The sequence below is a fragment of the Austrofundulus limnaeus genome, unplaced genomic scaffold (genome assembly GCF_001266775.1).
Source record: "Austrofundulus limnaeus strain Quisiro unplaced genomic scaffold, Austrofundulus_limnaeus-1.0 Scaffold122, whole genome shotgun sequence".
Taxonomy (NCBI): Eukaryota; Metazoa; Chordata; class Actinopteri; order Cyprinodontiformes; family Rivulidae; genus Austrofundulus; species Austrofundulus limnaeus.
Window position 1 is genome coordinate 414,676 of NW_013952524.1, and position 19,744 is coordinate 434,419.

The window sequence follows — 19,744 nt, forward strand, 5'->3', positions numbered from 1 at the left end:
TCATCAAGTCCATGCCTCAGAGACTGCAAGCCGTTATAAAAGCCAAAGGTGGTGCAACTAAATACTAGTCATGTATTTTGAATGGTCTTTTGTTTATCTGTTTTTTTTTATGATTCCATACTTTTTTCCTCAGAATTGAGTGATTCCATATTTTTTTCCCTGTGCTTGGTCAATAACAGTAACATTCACTGACTTCCACAATGTTTTCTCTTCATTTATTTGTGTTCCTGAAAGTCAACAAGTTGCACTTTGGAATGACCTTATTATTGTATCATGTTTTTGATCTGAGTTTGTTTTACAGAATGAAATGTCTGAATGAGTGCTCATCCAAGACTAGTGATCCCATACTTTTTGCCAGGGGTTGTACATTGTATATACAGGTGAAACAGGGAACCTAGTGCATCCCAAAWTTTTCAACATCATTTTTTTTATATTTTGCTGTCATTATTACCTTTTATAAAAATGTTTTTTGGGGAGGTGCCCCTGTAGTGTTGCTTTTATTTTTAATGGCATTTTTTTCCTTAAAATACTTTTACTTTTATATTTTAAGTAGTTTTTCTTAACCAGTACTTTTTCCACTTTTACTTGAATAAAAAGCTCAAGTTGATACTTCTACATCCAAAAATGTATTTTTAAAACATAAAATATAGGGTAGCGAAAATCCAACTTTAAACAACCATCAGAAAAGCTTAAAAAACTGACAATAAAGACCACTTTAAAAGATTGCAAGAAAGTCTGGCTCTTTGTAGGCAGTGTGTAAAGAAATTAGGGATGGTTTAAAACTTTTGCTCATTACTGTAGCTTCCCAACAAAGCCCATAAGTGACAGGCAGGCATATTTCTCTCAGGACAAACACGCAATACAACAACGCATTCTAAGACTTAAAATGAGAAAATATATCAAGCATGGAAAGCAAGAAATWGCATTGTTGTGGTTTTTTTGACTTGCTGCTGTCAGTTATATGGTAAATTATAGTGCACTATCAGGCCTGAAGTTCCAAACTGAGCCATCCATTCTAATTATTCCTTTTTTCTACTGCAGGGCTTTTTTGCTAAAAGCCCGAGCTCAATAAGATGATGTGCTTTTTCCAGTTTCACAGTAATGGCCCTGCTTGAATTACTGCACACTGGCTCTCTTTTGCAATTTAAAGGAGCTGATCCAAAATGCAGAGGATGCTGGAGCGACAGAAGTCAAGTTCCTGTATGATGAGACGGAGTACGGGGTGGAGTCACTGTGGTCACCTGACATGGCTCAGCATCAAGGTTAGCAATTATTCAAGGAAACAAGACAGCAGTGTGACCAGTGACACTGCTCTTTAATTAAACTTTATACCTTTACACACTCTTGTTTTTAACAAACACTGGCTGTTTAATGCCTTCAGTTTCTGCTTGTTTAATATCAGCGTTGCGATTCTCTGAGCTTGTTAATGCTGACATGCAGGTACAGCACTGTACGTGTACAATGATGCTGTGTTCACTGTGGAAGACTGGAATGGGATCCAGGAGATTGCGAGGAGCAGGAAGCGAGATGATCCTCTGAAAGTCGGACGATTTGGTATTGGCTTCAACTCTGTGTATCACATCACAGGTGAAAACTCTCTGATAAATCATTTAAATATCTAGTTGTTAAGTTATATTGTAATTGAAAGAATGCACCAGTTGTGCACAATCTCTTGCAGCACTGAAAGATTTTGCAAAATTTGTCAGCACTTGACATCTTATGCTAAAGTTATAAACAAAGATGTTGTGTGACCTGTTAATGCTTAAGCAGGCAGTATACTGCATCCGAACTGCCAAAATCGTGCCGAACTGTCACGGTTTCATGACGAAATTTGTGTCATTCTGTTCGCATTGTCGACATTTTCGGCACTTCTTTGTCGCGACCCACGAGTCGGACCTTTTTTACACCCCTACACATAAGAACACAAGAACTTTATTGTGTGATTGGTCAGAAGTTTGTGGAAGTGATTGTTTGTGCTGAAAGTGCTCAGATGCTGCATTTTGCTTCAACCACTCGCTTCAAAAAAGAAAAAAAGTGACTCACTTCCAGAACCGTCTGTTGTACCAGGAAGCAGCAGTTTATAAAGAGAGCCAAACGGCCAAAAATTCATAAAAGGGGATAAAACAGACGTTTTTCATGGTGGAATCTGACTGATAAAAACTTTGGAGCTTAATCAGGAACCAGTTTGTGGATAAACGTCGAGTGACGAGTCTCRGACTATTTTTTCCGCATTGTGGACTTCAGCGGGACAAAATCCCATGCAGTGACGTATGCTGCAGCGGGAGGGGTTTCTCAGGAGCTCGGCGGGGGTTGTCTCAGGAACTATGAAAGGTGTGAGCGAAAACGAACGCCGAACAACCATGTGACGGCGCGTCGTCCGGTCGGCTGCCAAGCGACTATACTGCCCTCTTTAGGCTGTGTTTTGAAGATAAATAACTGTAAATTTGATGGTTATAATAATTTATTAGAGTTTCAATAAAATCTGTCCTGTAATTCACATCAAATCATATTGGGCAACAATTATCTTCTGTAAATCTTCCATTGATGTAAAAACCTGTAAAGCATTTTCATAAGTGTATTACTGGTTAATTCAATCTAATGTCGTTATTAGATCAAGGGAACTTGTGAGGTATTCCATTGTTTATTTGTCTTAAAGTCACTTAAAGTCACTCAATTTAGGTAAAAAATTTTATATTTTCATCTAATGTTTTTTTGTTTGTTTGTTTCTATGTTTCAGATGTTCCCAGTATATTTAGTGGAGACCAGATTGCCATGCTTGACCCTCATCAGACCCTGTTTGGGATGAACGAGTCTGGCCAGTGTTGGAATTTGAAGACAGACATAAAGGAGATCACGGACCAAGCTGACCAGTTTKCACCTTATGTTGGGGTGTTTGGGAGTTCAGAAAAAAACATGAGGGACGGCAACTTTCCAGGAACTCTGTTCCGTTTCCCACTTCGCACCAAACCTTCCCAGCTCAGCAGCAACATTTACAACAAAGAAAAAGTTTTGGAGCTCTTCGAGTCTTTCAAAGCCGACGCGGACACGGTGCTCCTCTTCCTGAAGAGTGTTCAGAAGATCTCGTTACATGTGCGAGAGTCTGACGGCACCGAACGCATGTTGTTTCAGGTCACGGCAGCAGAGAATAGTGATGATAAACTAGAAAGACCGAATGCACTCAAGATACTGGGTCAGGCTGTAGATAGCTACAGCAACGGAGTTCCCAGTTCCACCATCACATGTGTCACCTACCAGGTCATCATAGAGACTCAGGATGAAATGGCTAAAGAGACTCAGAGGATGATGTGGCTGGTTTGTAATGGAGTTGGAGGGAGAGGAATGTGTACTGAGTTGGACTCTCTAGCAGATGATTTGAAGTTCATGCCTAACATTGGCATTGCCTTGCCTTTGACCAAGATCAACAAAGACGACAAAGGTGCCACATCTGGTTTCTCAGGACGAGCTTTTTGTTTCCTTCCTCTTCCGCCTGGTGAGGAGAGTGAGACGGGGCTTCCAGTTCACGTCAGTGGCTTTTTCGGCCTCACAGACAATCGTAGGAGCATCAAGTGGCGGGAAGTGGACCAATGGAGGGATCCAGCTGCCCTGTGGAATGAGCTGCTTATAGTCACCATCATCCCTACAGCTTATTTTATTCTCATAATGGAGGCTRTAAAAAGGGTACAAACAAAAAAGGACCAAGACTTCCCTTTGTCCTCTACAGAAACATACAGGGCCTGGCCAGACCTGAAGCAAGTCAAGTCCCGTTGGATACCCATTCTCAAGCCGCTCTTTCATGAACTGTTGCAGCAGCAGGTCATCTATTCCCTCAGCGAGAACTGGATTGGTGTGGACCAGGCTGTATTCTCAGAGCTGGACACAGACAATGATGTTTCATTGACCGTGATCAACTATCTCCAAAGCTCAGGAACACAGGTGGCGAGGGTACCGGCCGCAGTGGACTCGGTTCTGGCTGCCTACGTGACAAAGTCCACTGAACTGAAGAAAGTAACTCCATCTCTGCTGCGGCAGGCAATCAGGAAGTGCAGACACAAAGGTCCCTCAGAGGAAAAGCTGCTGCTGTTGGAGTTCATTCTCAGTGATACTAATTACAGTGACCTGATTGGACTTGAGCTCCTGCCACTGCAAGACGAGACATTTACAACATTTTCATCATCCGTCAGTGAAAAGGATGCCATTTACATCACATCTGATGAGTACCCCAGGTAGAGAATTTGTAAAAGTATCGTCTAGCACTCTAAATTATCCACTTAGTGTATGCGTATCTCAAGTTTCATAAAGTGAGGCTTGTTCCCATCTTATATTTAATGGAAATCTTTATCTTTATTTTAAGGTCTCTTTATCCAGGACTTGAGCATCGCTTCATTCTGGAGACTTTGAAGCCTTCAGTGATGGACAGCTTGAAGAAAGCTGCCAAAAGCAGAGGTAATATAGCATACTAGTATTTAAATTTAATTTGCGTAACAAACCGTTAGTACCATACACATGTGACAGCCATCCTTAATGCAGCAGCAACTACACAATTTAGCATTCACATATTTTTATCAATAAATTTGTATTTGTGACAATATGAATTGTTTAGGATTTTTAAAACAGCTTAAAGCACTGTCAAGACTATGATATTATAACATAGTATGCATGCAAAATACTTTCATTTTTAAACCTTTTCTTATAAAGAATGAAATAGCCCCAGTACTCCTGTGATGAGGTGATGGAGGTTCAGCTGTGTCATAGTAAGACAGGCTCATCTTACTCTGCAGCAGTGCCAGCAGGGCTTAAATTTGCTCCTGATAGACAGTTTAGAGGGAGGTAAAGAAAAGGGACGAGTATGCAGATTCAAGGATGGGTTTTGTTTATGTCGTTCAACCCATCTATTCCACAAGATTGGATCCTGCATTCAGCCATAACTGAGAAATAGGTCATTAGAGGGGCAATAAAACAAACATCAACAACAAAAATGCTGAGTAAAAGTTGTCGGCTTAACCCAAAGAGTCGGCTTAGCACAAAGACTGCAATAAAGCTAAAGCAATACAGTTAACTTTGATCATATTGCTAATATGATTGTAGATTTTGCTAAAGATTTGCTATATTTTTTTGCAGAAATATTTTCTTTGACTCTAAGTAAGACAGAGAAAGATTAATAGCCAATATCTCAAAATTTTCATTTAAATTACAGTGCAGCAGTTTCTTTGGGGATTCTCAGGTAGGTATTATAAAGTCTGTGAAATATCTAATTRTTATTAACCAGAACTAATGTGTGAGTGCAATCAAAGACACTAACAGAAAATAGACAACAACTCATGTTTAAATTCTGTGATTTCTTTTCATCTTTGAGCAAAACAGCCACCTTGAGACYCATGCATATTGTATTTTATTCATACTGTGGAGTATTTTACTTGTGTTTCTTGCAGCAAATATTTCCTGCACATTAAAATATTTGTAATGATATTAATATTATACTGTATATTTAAATTTAGCAAAGAACTTGGGGTTGTAAGTTGGTGTAAGCTGATTTGCGTGACAAATATTGCAAGAAACATTGCTGCTAAATGTAGTGTAAATACAATTTTTAATGGATGCATTTTTGAAGTGTTGTGCTGTAATTTGTTTAAAACTAACCTCATGAYGTGAGAACATTCCAAATTTAAAGAAAAGATCTAAATGTTAAAATCAAAATTGCATCAAACTGAAATAAATAAGGAAACTTTGATTCATGAATGTGAATATATTTGCATGCATAGTATATCATTTACAACCCAATACACTGTTGCTTGAAATGGTTGCATCCCAATAAATCTAACTTGTCAACCTAACTTTAAATATTTAGTGTTTTTTAATAAGTGAGACTGATTGTGATGTTCTTATCATTTTAACAGGACGACCCTGCACTCAGCTCCAAGTGTTGAACCCTGAACGATCAGCTCGACTTGTCAAAGAAATCCTATCCACAGCTTGGCCAACGAGAGACTTCAGTGTCGAGTGGGAACCTGGAAACAGGGAATTGAAGCATCCTACAGTTTCCTGGTTGAAGAGGATTTGGAAGCATCTCTATATACATTTTGCTGATGACTTAAATACCTTTGAAGAAATGCCTTTAATCCCACTTGTACCACTTGAGGAAACCATGAGCATGGTTAAACTTCTTCGTCTCAAAAGTCCTTCACCCATAATTCATGTGGATGATGAAGAGGCACCAGTTTCTGAAAGCTTTCTCGACATTTTGGAAAAGCTCGGAGGAGTTGTAATAAAAAAGCTGGATTTATGTTTGCAGCACCCTCTGCTTAAGAACTACATCCACCCATGCTCTCCCAGTATGCTTCTGCAAATTATGAACCGAGTGTCCTCTCAGCGATTATCCAACACAGTTTCTTCTTTCCTCTCAGAAGAGAAAATAATGCTCAGAAACTTTCTTGCAGGCCTGCCCGACATCACAGAAAAGGAAAAGTATACCCTGCTTGATCTCCCCATCTTTGAGAAAGTAGGGACCTGTTCTGAAAGCACCTCTGCATTTACATCGCTGAGAGGTGCAAGAGCTTTACATCACCGGGCCAAGTATCCACCAGATGTGAAACTATCAGAAAATCTTGTGGCTTGCCACGATGAGGAGTCAATCCGTCTCATCAAGATGCTTAATGTTGAACAAGTGAAAACAACTGAATGTCTAAAGATGATTGTTCAGGATATTGACAAGGGGTTTTACTCAAAGGATGAAACAACCCAAATTATGCTTTGGGCTCTTAAACACCTGGCGTTTTTGAAGAATGAAAATCCATCTGTGATAGGATGGCTTTCTGCCCTCAAATTCATTGAGTTGCCTTGTGGAAAGTCTGTTAAAGCCTCAGACCTTTTCGACCCTGAACTAGAGATTTTACAGCATCTGTTTTACATGGAAGAGAAAACCAGGTTTCCCACAAGTACGTTCACCACATCTCCTGATATCCTCCATTCACTCAGACAGCTGGGGCTAAGAAATGAGGTACAGGTCACTGAAAAAGATGTTGTCAAAGTGGCCAGAAATATCGAAGAGCTGCAAAGCACYGAGGAGCCTGACTTGGACTTAATAGTAAAGAAAGCCAAGACACTCCTACAAATACTGAACAAACAGACCAAGCTGATAAAATCAACAGATGCTCAGACATCATTGCTACATATAAAATGGGTACCTGTCTGCAAAGAAAGACCTCTAACTTACCCTAAATCCCTTGCTTGGTTTGGAGATACTGTCAGTATTTGCTCATTGTCTGAGGTGTGTGAATTGTCCCATGCAGTCCTTCTGGGATCATCAGTAGCGCTGGTTGAACACACATCAGCAGGAATGAAGAAAGCTCTCAAACTCACCATAGAGCCACAGGTGGATCAAGTATTACAGCACTTGAAAGCTGTGAATGATTGGCACAAATCTCAAGCATTTACCACAGAGGATTGGTATCAGTTTCAGCAGATCTTGTTTGAAATTTATGGATTTATGCAGGCTCATCTTGAAGATGCGAGAGAAGCAATGAAGTCACTTCCTTTTGAGTGGGTGTGGACTGGAAAGACATTCTCATCACCGGGCCAGACCGTCCTAAAACCCCTCCCTGATCTAGACCTGCAGCCTTACCTGTACTCTCTGCCCAAGACAATGAGGAAGTTTCACAAGCTTTTCAAGTTTTGTGGTTCCGTTGAAGAGGTTGTCCCAAGCCATGTGTTTGATGTGATCTCTACAATTCGAAGAAGATGTGAAGGAGAAATGACCAAGGAGGAAAGCAAACATAATATATTGCTTTTGATCAACATCCTGAGATGGTTGTACAACAATCAGATCCCTATGGACACTAACATKCATGTGCCAATTTTTTGTTACAAAAACCCAAGCAAATTAGCGATGAAACCCATTCACGAATGCACCTACTGTGACATCAAGGTTGATGATTTAAATGACTTACTTGAAGACGCGTCAGAGCCAATTATACTGGTCCATGACGACATCCCGATGAAAACTGCAGAGTGGCTGAAGGTCCCATGTCTCAGCACAAGGTTGATCAACCCAGAGAATCTTGGCTTTGAACAATCAGGTCAGCAGGAACCTCTAACTGTGAGAATAAAAAATATCTTGGAGGAATATCCATCTGTTGCAGATATTTTCAAAGAGCTCCTCCAGAATGCTGATGATGCCAGCGCAACAGAGTGCAGTTTCCTTATTGACATGAGAAAAAACATTGACATCCGAGAAAATCTCCTTGATCCTGGCATGATCATTTGCCACGGGCCCTCATTGTGGTCATTCAATAATGCTGTTTTCACAGACACAGACTTTCTGAACATCACAAGGCTGGGTGGATCAGTGAAGAGATGTGAAGCTGACAAAGTTGGAAAGTTTGGCTTGGGTTTCAACTCTGTTTATCACATTACTGATGTCCCCATCATTATGAGTAGGGAGTTCATGATCATGTTTGATCCGAACATCAACCACATAAGCAAACACATCAGGGACAGATCTAACCCAGGGATCAAAATTAACTGGAGCAAACAACAAAAAAGGCTGAGGAAATTTCCAAATCAGTTTAAACCTTTCATTAATGTTTTCAACTGCCAGCTGCCTTTATCTCAAGATTCACCATACAAATACAATGGTACTCTGTTCAGACTCCCATTTAGAACAGAGCAGGAAGCGTCAGTTAGTGAAATCAGTAGTCTGTACTACAATACTACAGATATCTATTCTCTGGTTGATGAGTTCAGCATATGTGGTCATCGGTTCATTCTTTTCACTCAGCATGTTGGAAGCATGGTATTGAAATACCTGAAGTATGAGGAACCAAACCCAGCTGTAGCGCAAGATGTTGTTGCAATCAACAAAAGTGTGTGGTCAAGCAAAGCCTCATATGGACCTCTGAGCATCCTTAAATCTGCAGCTAAGGTTATGAAGAAAGTGGCAAACATCAATAAGATACCTGCAGATGTTCCCAAATCTGGTTGCATCATACGTGTCGTGGTGGAGGAGTTTCATAATGTTTTCAAGCGCATCGTTGATCTCCACTCCCCATTATTTCGAGGTTCAGAGGAAGATCCCAACCAGTACTTTGAGATGGCAGCCAAAGGTGTCCAGACAAGAAGACTGACAGATGAAATGCCTCAGAAGGCAGTGGACGTCACCAACTGGCTCATTTGCTCATGCATGGATGTGAAAGAGGCACTCAAGTTTTCCCTCAGTGATAGCGGAAAAAGACTCGGACTGGTACCTTGTGGAGGGGTGGCAATTCTTCTCTCAGAAGAAGAGAATCGCAAATGGACAGTGAAGACAAATGCCACACCAATTGGAGAGGTGTTCTGCTACTTACCTCTCAGGATCAAAACAGGCCTACCAGTTCACATTAATGGCTGCTTTGCTGTGACATCCAACCGCAAAGAGATCTGGAAGACAGACACCAAAGGACAGTGGAACTCTGTCTTCATGAGACATGTAATTGTTCAGGCCTATTTAGCAGCCCTCACAATGCTGCGTTTGATGGCTGAAAGTGGAGAATTGATTCAGTACAACTACTATGCAGCGTGGCCAGATCCAAGCCAGGTTCATGATGACTTTCTACTCATCAGCCAGGGCATCTACCAAGAAATAGCCAAAGGAGGTGACAGTGATCAAGCAAAGGTTTTTTCAGATGGCAAAACCTGGGTGTCAATCAAATATGTCCGATTCCTTGATGATGCCTTGCTCTGCAGAACAGACATTGGTCCTGCTGCTTTCAAGATATTCCTAAAATACCTCAAGAAGAGTGGCTCTCAAAACCTCTGTGCTGTTGAACTGCCTGACTGGGTGAAGGAGGGATTTGAGGATGCTGGATGTAAAGCAAAGCTAATGGATAACACCCTAACAGAGAAGCAGTTCTTTTCTGAAGTGTTCTTTCCTCACATCCAGGAAATAGATAAAGAACTACGAGATCCTCTCATGCACTATGTATTGAATGAGAAACTAGAAGACTTTGAGTTTATTCTCAGAGTTACCCCATGTATCCCTTGCTCTGGCCCCAACAAAGAACTGGTTTTACCTTCCAGACTCATTCATCCTGAGGGAAGGGTTGCTAAACTCTACTGTACTGAGGATGGAAGATTTCCTGAAGGGACTTCCAAAGACTATGTTAACCCTGTGTGTTTAGTTAAGCTAGTGCAGCTTGGCATGGTGAAAGATGATCTGTCMTGGGAGGACCTCACTGAGCGTGCTCATTCTGTTATTGATCTTAATGAAAACGATCACACAGCCGCATGCTTTCGTAGCAGTATACTACTCAGTCTCATTGATGAAAAACTGAAGGTGAGAGATACTGGAGCTGAAAAGTACCTGGAGATGCTACAGGACATCAAGTTTCTTCCATTTCTGACGAGGCCTGCAGGATTTTCCTTACCATGGCATGGAAACAGCTTCTCCCCAACAACAATGTTCTCTCCTAGAGAGCTCTTTACAACTGAACATCAGGACACAGTGTGTTTGATGAACCCAATCTTGAATGAGAATTCTCCATCTTTTAAAGGTTGTGGTGCAATGTCATTGGCTGTAAAAGACAGTCTTGGCCTAATAAAGAAGCCCCCAGTTCAGCTGGTCATCAATCAACTAAAGAAACTTTCGCAATCCTTTGATGGCGTCACTCTGTATCAAGAAAACATAACAAATGCTTGTTACAAGTACCTTCATGAAGAAATGCTACAAGAAGTTGATGTAAAAAGTCAAATAACCAAGGAACTGGAAGCATTTAACTCCATCTTGGTGGAGAACACTTATGTAAGTCCTTCCAAAGTTGCATTCCATCTAAACTTTGATGCAGCTCCCCATCTTTACCAGCTCCCAAACAAATACAGAAACAGCTGTCGTGAGCTGTTTGAGAGTGTAGGTGTGCAACCCAGCTTTACAGTAGAAGATTTCTCTACYGTTCTTGAAACAGTGAAGCGAGAGTGTGGACGAAAGGCACTTACAGAAGAAAATTTCCAGTTGTGCCGCAGAATCATTAGTGAAGGAATATGGAGTTTAATAAGAGATAAAAAACAAGAGTTTTGCCAAGCAAACTATGGTGGAATTCTGTTACCAGACTACAATCTAACACTGCAGCCATCAAAATCACTGTGTTACAATGACTGTCCTTGGATCAAAGTCAGAGACTCTTCTGTGAAATATTGTCACGGGGACATTCCAAGAGAGGTTGCAGTAAAATTAGGCGCAGTTCCAAAACGCCACAAAGCACTAGAGAGATATGCTTCAAATGTCTGCTTTAATCCTCTTGGCAGTGAGTTTGGACAGAAAGAGAAACTCACAAGCAGAATTAAGAGCATTCTTAATGCCTATCCATCAGAAAAAGAAATGCTTAAAGAGCTGCTTCAAAATGCAGATGATGCCAAAGCCACAGAAATCTACTTTGTGTTTGATCCTAGGACACACCCCACAGACAGAATATTTGACGATAAATGGATTCCAATGCAAGGCCCTGCCCTCTGTGTATACAATAATCAGCCATTCACAGAGGATGACATTCGAGGTATTCAGAACCTCGGAAGAGGAACAAAAGAAGCCAATCCTGGCAAAACTGGTCAATATGGCATAGGATTCAACTCTGTCTATCACATAACTGATTGCCCGTCTTTCATCTCAAACAATGACATTCTCTGCATCTTTGATCCACATGCTCAATATTCACCAGGTGCAACATCTGTAAGTCCTGGAAGAATGTTCAGAGACTTGGACTCTGACTTTAAATCCCAGTTTTCCGATGTTTTGAATCTCTACTTGGGGGCACATTTCAAGTTGGACCGTAGCACAATGTTCAGATTTCCAATTCGCTCCAAAGAGATGGCAAAGACATCAGAGATCAGTTCTGTCCCCGCATCAGACAGAATGGTGCAAAACCTTCTAGACAAGCTAAAAATGGATGGTGCTGAGCTTCTCATGTTTCTCAACCACATGGAAAAAATATCAATCTGTGAGATTGATATTGCATCTGGTGAACTTAAAGTGCTCTACTCTGTCACAGCCAGAATAACGGATGGCGATCGACTGAAACGCAAACAGTTTCATGCTTCTGTCATTGATAGTGTGACCAAAAAGAAGCAACTTGCTGCCATCCCAGTCCAACAGATAACCTATACAATGGACATAGAGGACACTGATGGAAACTTGACCTCATGGATGATCTGCAACAGATCTGGCTTCCCTGACATTGAAAGTGTCTCAAAAAGTGTGATTTCAGCTCACAAAAATGAAGACATAACTCTGTTTCCACGTGGAGGTGTAGCGGCATGCATTAGCCACAACTACAAAAAGCCCCACAGAGCCTTCTGCTTTCTGCCCCTTTCACTGGAGACCGGCTTGCCTTTTCATGTCAATGGACATTTTGCTCTAGACTCAGCCAGAAGAAACTTATGGAGAGACGACAATGGAGTAGGGGTAAGGAGTGACTGGAACAACAATCTGATGACGTCTCTTATAGCACCAGCTTGTGTGGAACTGCTGATTCAACTGAAGCGAAGATACTTCCCAGGTCCTGATCCCACCATGACTATTATACAAGGAGCATCACTCCATGCTGTGAAAGATACATTGCGAAAATATCTGTTCTTCTTTCCAGCCAACAGACTTGACATACAGCCCGACTGGTACTGCCTGGTTAAAGCTGTGTACAACTGTATAAATGCTGATCTGAAGCGTTTGCTCCCCGTTGTCAGAGCAGCACAGATGGACAACTCTGACATGCACTCTGTCATTTATATTTCTTGGGTGAATACATCTGCTGCAAACAAAGGCAGAGCCTTTTTTGATAATCTACTTCAAGATGAGCTTCAGCACTTGAAAAACACTGAGTACAACATAACATCAAGAAAGTCTGTGGCTGAAAATGTCTACAGGCTAAAAGCTTTGCTACTTGATATTGGTTTCAACCTGATCCACAGCTGCGATGAGACAGCAAACCTCTACCTGTGTTTGCAGGATGCAGGGATTCCAGTCAGTTATGTAACACCAAGTGACGTTCGTAGCTTTCTTCACACGTTCTCATCACCAGACACATCCTGTCGCGTTGGAAAACTCCCATGTCGTCTCCAACAGTCTAACTTCAAGTTAGTTCATAACTTGAAGATTCTGGTTGACTACTGTTTCAAAGAGTTAGAAGTGGATGAGATTAAAATTGAAGGCCTGCCCCTGTCAATAACAATGGACAATGTGCTTCAGGTGTTTGAGTCTAAGAGACCAAAGTTCTTAACAATACATCATGAACTGATATCATCAAGGAAAGAAATGTTTATGAATACATTGTACATGAAGTACAGCAATATCCTGCTGAAGGCTGGAGTTGCAAAGATCTTTGACATCAGCACYTTCAGTGACCTGCTTGGGTCTGTTCTGTCGAGAGAGTATCGAACAAAAATCCCAGTAAAGTGGAAGGATACCTTCCCAAGTGAAACTTGGTTAAAGAATGTGTGGAACTTTATCAGTGAGAATATAGCCATTAAAGAAGATCAGATGGAAATCAAACCCAGCTTTGACACAGCACTTGAYATTCTAAAAGACTGGGCTTTGCTACCTGGAGTCAAATTCATGGCAAGAGAGAAACTTGTCATCCCAGATCATGATGTGCTTCTACCCCTTAGCTTACTGCATGTTGCCATATTTCCACAGGGCCAAAATGACAAAGTCTTCCACACTCTAATGAAAGCAGGGTGCATCCAGCTAGCAGTAAACAAGATATGTGCTAAAGAAAACCAGATTGTACCTTTTCTGGCACAACACACTGCCAACATTGAAAATCCTTCTAACATTCTAAAAGCTGTGGAGTACATGATTCAGACATCTGGATTCAAAACAGCAAACCTGACTGACAAAGACTTTGAGACTCTTCTGTTGTATTTTAACTGCAACTTGCCTAACCTCTCTCAAGAAGATGCACAGAGCCTAAAACTGCTCCCATGCTACAAGTCAGTCAGTGGAAGATATATCAGCATTGCAAACTATGGCACTAACTATGTCCTTGCAAAAAATATCCCAACTGCAGACATAGACAAATGGGCTCAAACACCCTCTTGTGCATTTCTTGCTGACAATCCACAGCTAAAAGAATTGTATGTCTTCCTCRGCTGTGTGTCAGTCAATGATGTTGAGATTTACCTTCATCACCTCTTGCCAAAATTTGACAGTTTTTCCTATGATGCCAAAGTTGAGCACATAGTCTATTTGAAGGAAATACTGATGTCAATGGAAGAACCTTGCAACATGAAGGATCAGCTCTATGAGAAATTAGAGGGGTTGTCATTCATCCATGACTACTCAAACAGACTCAGGCCAGCCAAGTTTTTCTATGATGAGACAGTGAAGGTCTTTGAAGTTATGTTACCTGCAAAGTCGTTCATACCAAATGGCTTTTTTAAGAAAGTAGAGCAAGTGACAAAACCCAAGAATGGGACCTCGTTGCTGACCTCATGGATAACATTTCTAAGAAATATTGGTCTCAAGCACGAGGTTTCACAGCAGCAGGTTCTTCAATTTGCAAAAGAGGTCAGTATCAAAGCCCAAACAGAGAGTTGGACGAAAGAAAAGGCGCAAACCACCGTTGATGTCCTTCTGAATCATATTTTCAAAGAAAGGACAGATCTGTTTCAAGGTACTTTTCTCAAAGAGCTCTCAATGATACCATTTCTGTGCCCTGAAAGAGCTCCTAGAGAACTCATCAAGCTTCATACTCAGTACCAAGAGATGAGTGGCACACTACCTCTTATTCGTTTCAGTGGATCTCAAGTAAACCCGAAATTCAAACAAACGGATATTATACATTTGCTTTGGACATCCTGTCCAATCCTGCCTGAGAAAGCTACACCTTCAAGCATAAAAGACCAGGAAAACAGCACACTCACTGGACAGGAACAACTTGACCAAGTGCTAAGCATGTTGGGGGTCAACTTGGACCCATCACCAGAGAAAGTCATAGGCAACTGCAGGAACATCTGTAACATATCCAACCCAGATGATGAAATGGTAAAAACCAGGAACAAAGTGTTAAGATCCACATATGAGTTTCTTAGTGCAGACAAAAGAGATTTCCGTCACCTGCTCCATGGAGTGGCTTTTGTCATGGTTGAAGATGGCTGGAAATTGCTGAAACCTGAGGAAGTGGTCATCAATTTAGACAATGAATCTGACTTCAAGCCCTACTTGTACAAGTTACCCCTAGAACTTGGCACCTTTCATCAACTTTTCAAACATCTTGGCACCGAGGACGTTGTGTCGACCAAACAATATGTTGAGGTGCTGTGGAAAATTTACAGGAGTTCAGAGGGAAAGCAGCTTGATCCAAATGAAATGAGAACTGTGAAAAGGGTTGTCTCAGGATTGTTCAAGTCTCTTCACAATGACCCAGTGGAAATTCGCAAAGATCTTGACAGCCTCAGAGATTTGATCTTTTATTTGCCAAGTCATGATGGGAGGCTAGCAAAATCCAATACCCTTGTATTTGATGATGCTCCACACTACAAGAGCAGAATTCAGGGTAATATTGGAGTTCAGATGCTTGTTGACATGAGCCAGTGTTATCTTGGCAAAGACCATGCTTTCCACACGAAACTTATCATGCTGTTGCCACAGAAACTAAGACCCAGATTGTTGAGCAGCATTCTGGAGGAGCAGCTTGATGAAGATTCTCCAAAAATGTGTCAGTTTGGAGCTCTTTGTTCCCTACAAGGCCGCCTTCAACTGCTCCTGTCATCGGAGCAGTTCATCACAGGTTTGATCAGAATAATGAAACATGAGAATGATAATGCATATCTCGTGAATGAAGAAAAGGCCATACGTTTGTGCAAAGCACTTTGTGAGGGTCTCAAAGTGTCATGTTTTGAGAAACTCCAAACGACTTTAAGAGTGAAAGGATCCAGCCCCATCCCACACAGTCGCAGTGAAACACTTGCTTTCCTAAAGAGATACGGGACAGCTGTGATTCACCTCTATATCCAGCATTCAGACAGCAAAGACATTAACTTTCTACTGGCACTAGCTATGACACTGAAGTCTGCTACAGACAATTTGATTTCAGACACATCCTATTTGATCGCCATGTTGGGCTGCAACGACATCTACAGAATCACAGAGAAACTGGACAACCTTGGCGTCAAGTATGACTCAACAGAACCTTCTAAACTTGAGCTACCACTCCCTGGAACCCCAATACCAGCCGAGATACACCACACACTACTTATGGATCCAATGAATGTATTCTATCCAGGAGAATATGTGGGCTACCTTGTAGACTCAGAAGGAGGAGATATATATGGGTCCTATCAGCCCACTTATACATATGCCATCATTGTTCAAGAAGTAGAGAGAGAAGAGGAGGGAAACACAAATTTTCTTGGAAAATGCTTCCAGATTGACATTGGTTACAGTGAATACAAAATAGTAAGTTCCCTCGACTTGTACAAATTTTCAAGACAAGAAGAAAGCACCCATGTCCAAGACAGTATTGCCCCATCAACTCCTACAAGCCCAGAACATCGATCCTCTGGCCTACGAATGATCCCTCCACTCTTTTCGGGGAAAGAAAATCTCCTACCACCTCCACAGAGGCAGTCTCCAAAAAAGATAAAACTTCACGCATTGCCTGAAATTCTGAAAGAAGTGACCTTAGTAGTTGAACAAGCTTGGAAGCTTCCTGAGACGGAGAGAAAGAAGATCATTCGCCGACTGTATCTCAAATGGCATCCAGACAAAAATGCAGAGAATCTGGACATTGCCACAGAAGTGTTCAAGCACTTACAGAATGAGATCAATAGGATGGAGAAACAGGCGTTAGCTGATCAGCAAAACACAGAGAGGGCTTCCAGGAGATCCTTCTCTACATCATCAACTCGTTTCCAGTCAGAGAAGTTCTCTTTTCAAAGGTTTTACTCATCATGGAACCAAGAAGCAACTAGCCACAAGTCAGAAAGGCAACAGTTCAGGGAACAATACACAAGCTATGCAGGCTCATCTCATTCACACCGCTTCTTTGTACCCCCAACCTTTAAGACTGTCGGAAACCCTGTAGAGGCCCGCAGATGGCTGAGGCAAGCCAGAGCAAACTACTCCTCCGCTCGCAACGATCTTCACAAAAATGCTAATGAGTGGGTCTGTTTCAAATGCTACCTGGCCACAAAGCTTGCACTGATAGCAGCTGACTATGCAGTCAGAGGGAAGTCTGACAAAGATGTAAAGCCAACTGCTCTCGCTCAAAAAGTGGAGGAGTACAGCTCCCAATTAAAAGGCCTAACCAGTGACGTTCAGATCTTGGAGGGATACGGTGTAGACAGCCTGAGGACCCGGTACCCCGACCTGTTGCCATTTCCACAGATTCCCAACGACAGGTACACATCTGAAGTGGCAATGAGAGTGATGGAGTGTACTGCACGGATCATCATAAAGCTTGAAACATTTGTGCAGCAAAAAGTATGACACTTTTGAACAGGTTTATATGTAAAACCTCGTAAAAAAAATCTGTGGCTGTGTGCAATACAAATCACAAACAATACGCTGGCAGCTATGCAGTTTTTCTCTGTGATTGTGGGGCAGTGGCCCATGCACAGTAAATAAATGTRTGGCTCCCATAACCTGCTAGGCTGCATATCTGCATACTGCTGTACATACACATGCCTCAGCAATACGTTTTGTTTACCAAAGTCCTCACACTGACTATATTTACTCTGACTAAGATTTAAAAATATGCTGCTTTTTTACTTTATCTTTTATATAAAAAAATAAAATTAATATATTTTCTTGCTACAGAAAACCAGTCAAGTGTACCTAAAAGATGTGCTTAGTATAAAATATGGTCACCCTGGTAATTTTGGTAAATTACCCTCCATATGTATCCTGTTTTCAAAAAGCTCACAAAGTCGAGAAAATACAATCATGTTTGTAAATTGTCTTTTTTGTACTTTTCAGGTTGTTTTCATGTCATTTCTGTAAATGTTGTCCATTTCCTGTAATATAGCCAATCACTTGTTTATGAGAGAGCACTTTTTGCATTTGCACTCATGTAGCGCTAATCTTTTCAGCAACTAGGGAGAATCTAACTGTGAATAGAAACACTTTTTAATAATTTAAATATGTTTTTTTTGTATGTGTGTGTGTGTGTGTGTGTGTGTGCATCGACCGTTCATATAAACTACATGTACCTGCATTGCCAAGTGTCTGACCTTGGGAAGGTAAACTATGGAAACACTATTGTTCAAATTACTGTTCATTATTAGGATATTGTGTCAAAGAGCCATATATTGTAGATGTTATAATGTGGGCACAATCACAACTTGTAGCCAGCCAGCTTGAAATCATGTCCATCCATTTGCTGTGATGTGATCTTTTCTGGTTTAAGGAACATTTGACAGCACCTGACTGTAACTTTAATTTGAAGGACTACACGCACAATGACCACATCATGTACATGTCATTTACAAAAAAATATATAATTTAAAATGTGCTTCTTTGCATCTCTTGTCTTATTTCATCTGAAGCTTGAGGTAACAGTGGGTTTTGTTTTGAACCCGCAATATTCAAACAGCAGAAAATCCTAACAAATCTCTTGATGGGCAGTTTGTAGTTTCAGACTGATAATATTAGATATCATTTTAAAATACTGTTTGATTATTTTATGATTTAAACCAGGGGTTCCCAAACGTTTTCATGCTTTGGCACCCCAAACAGAATTAGCTTTAGCCCAGGAACCCCATTTGCAAACTCAAATGCGTCATTTCTGTTTGGGATCAATAAAGTATTTTTGAATTGAATCGAAACCCACAAACAATGCTACAAAATATGTAAAGAATCACCAACATTTCGAATGTTTTTTCTCACTTTTATTCACTATTCAATAATTTTTGATTAGCATAAGACTTGTTTTACCCAACATGTTTTAAACACATATTCCCACCGAACAAACAACTTTTTAACAAACTGTTGATAAGAACAAAAGAAATCAAACTCATCTTAAGCTTTCATAACATTTAATATATTTTTAGTAAATTATATTTTAAAATAATTATTGAAAAACAGGTTTGATTTTTTTTTTGATAAGGATTTCAATTATTTTATTTTTGCATGTTTCTCATCATCCCTCCAGCTTTTTGATGCCCCCATCTAAGCGCCTCCTGAAAAACACTAATTTAAACAATTTGGAAAWGATGGAACTTATTTCCTCAAAAAACAAACAAAAAATGTTCACAATCCAACATTGCCTTGAAGGAATGCATATAATTTTAACAAAAGAGATCCCACAATCTGTTTTCTCTAAGAGTGTGTTAGGGATGAATATCAGCTACTTCCACATGATATTTTAGCACAATATATGTAAAACTGAGTTCAGTCATTTATATTTGCTAAAGCCAATCAGTACTTGTAATTTCCTTGATTTGGGTATTCAGTTGTAGAAGTGCATCCATTGCTTACTGAGAGATGTGTACAGTGATTCATTGGATACTTTGCTCGCAGATCCAGACAAAATCATCACTACTGACTTCAGCAGCAAGTGATAAATCAAGTTAATGTCAGACCAGGCAAGCTAACAAGTCATGTGGATGTATCATAGGATAAACAATAATCTAACAAATAAAAAAAAAAACAGTTTTCTGCAGCTGCAGAGTTTCTCCACTAGAAGGCATCAGTGATTAAAGTCATCAAAAATGCACAGCAGAAAATATTACTCAGTAGATCTTACCAGACTTAGTGTGGTAGTGAATAGGAGGTAAAACAACTGTT

The 19,744-nt window shown here is 40.6% G+C and overlaps 1 protein-coding gene across 3 annotated transcripts in view; it reads left to right on the forward strand.

Moving 5' to 3' along the window:
- sacs (sacsin molecular chaperone) overlaps positions 1-18,470 on the forward strand; it is a 26,806-nt gene extending 8,336 nt beyond the window's left edge. For 2 of the 3 annotated variants that reach the window (XM_014015039.1, XM_014015038.1), the window contains exons 6-11: positions 1,151-1,262; positions 1,441-1,587; positions 2,738-4,223; positions 4,352-4,443; positions 5,195-5,221; positions 5,895-18,470. In XM_014015039.1, the coding sequence (XP_013870493.1) occupies positions 1,151-1,262; positions 1,441-1,587; positions 2,738-4,223; positions 4,352-4,443; positions 5,195-5,221; positions 5,895-17,446 (13,416 nt within the window). In that variant the 3' untranslated portion in view covers positions 17,447-18,470. The remainder of the gene's footprint in view (positions 1-1,150; positions 1,263-1,440; positions 1,588-2,737; positions 4,224-4,351; positions 4,444-5,194; positions 5,222-5,894) is intronic. The other variant, XM_014015040.1, reaches the window with a different exon arrangement.
- Positions 18,471-19,744: the final 1,274 nt, after the last annotated feature.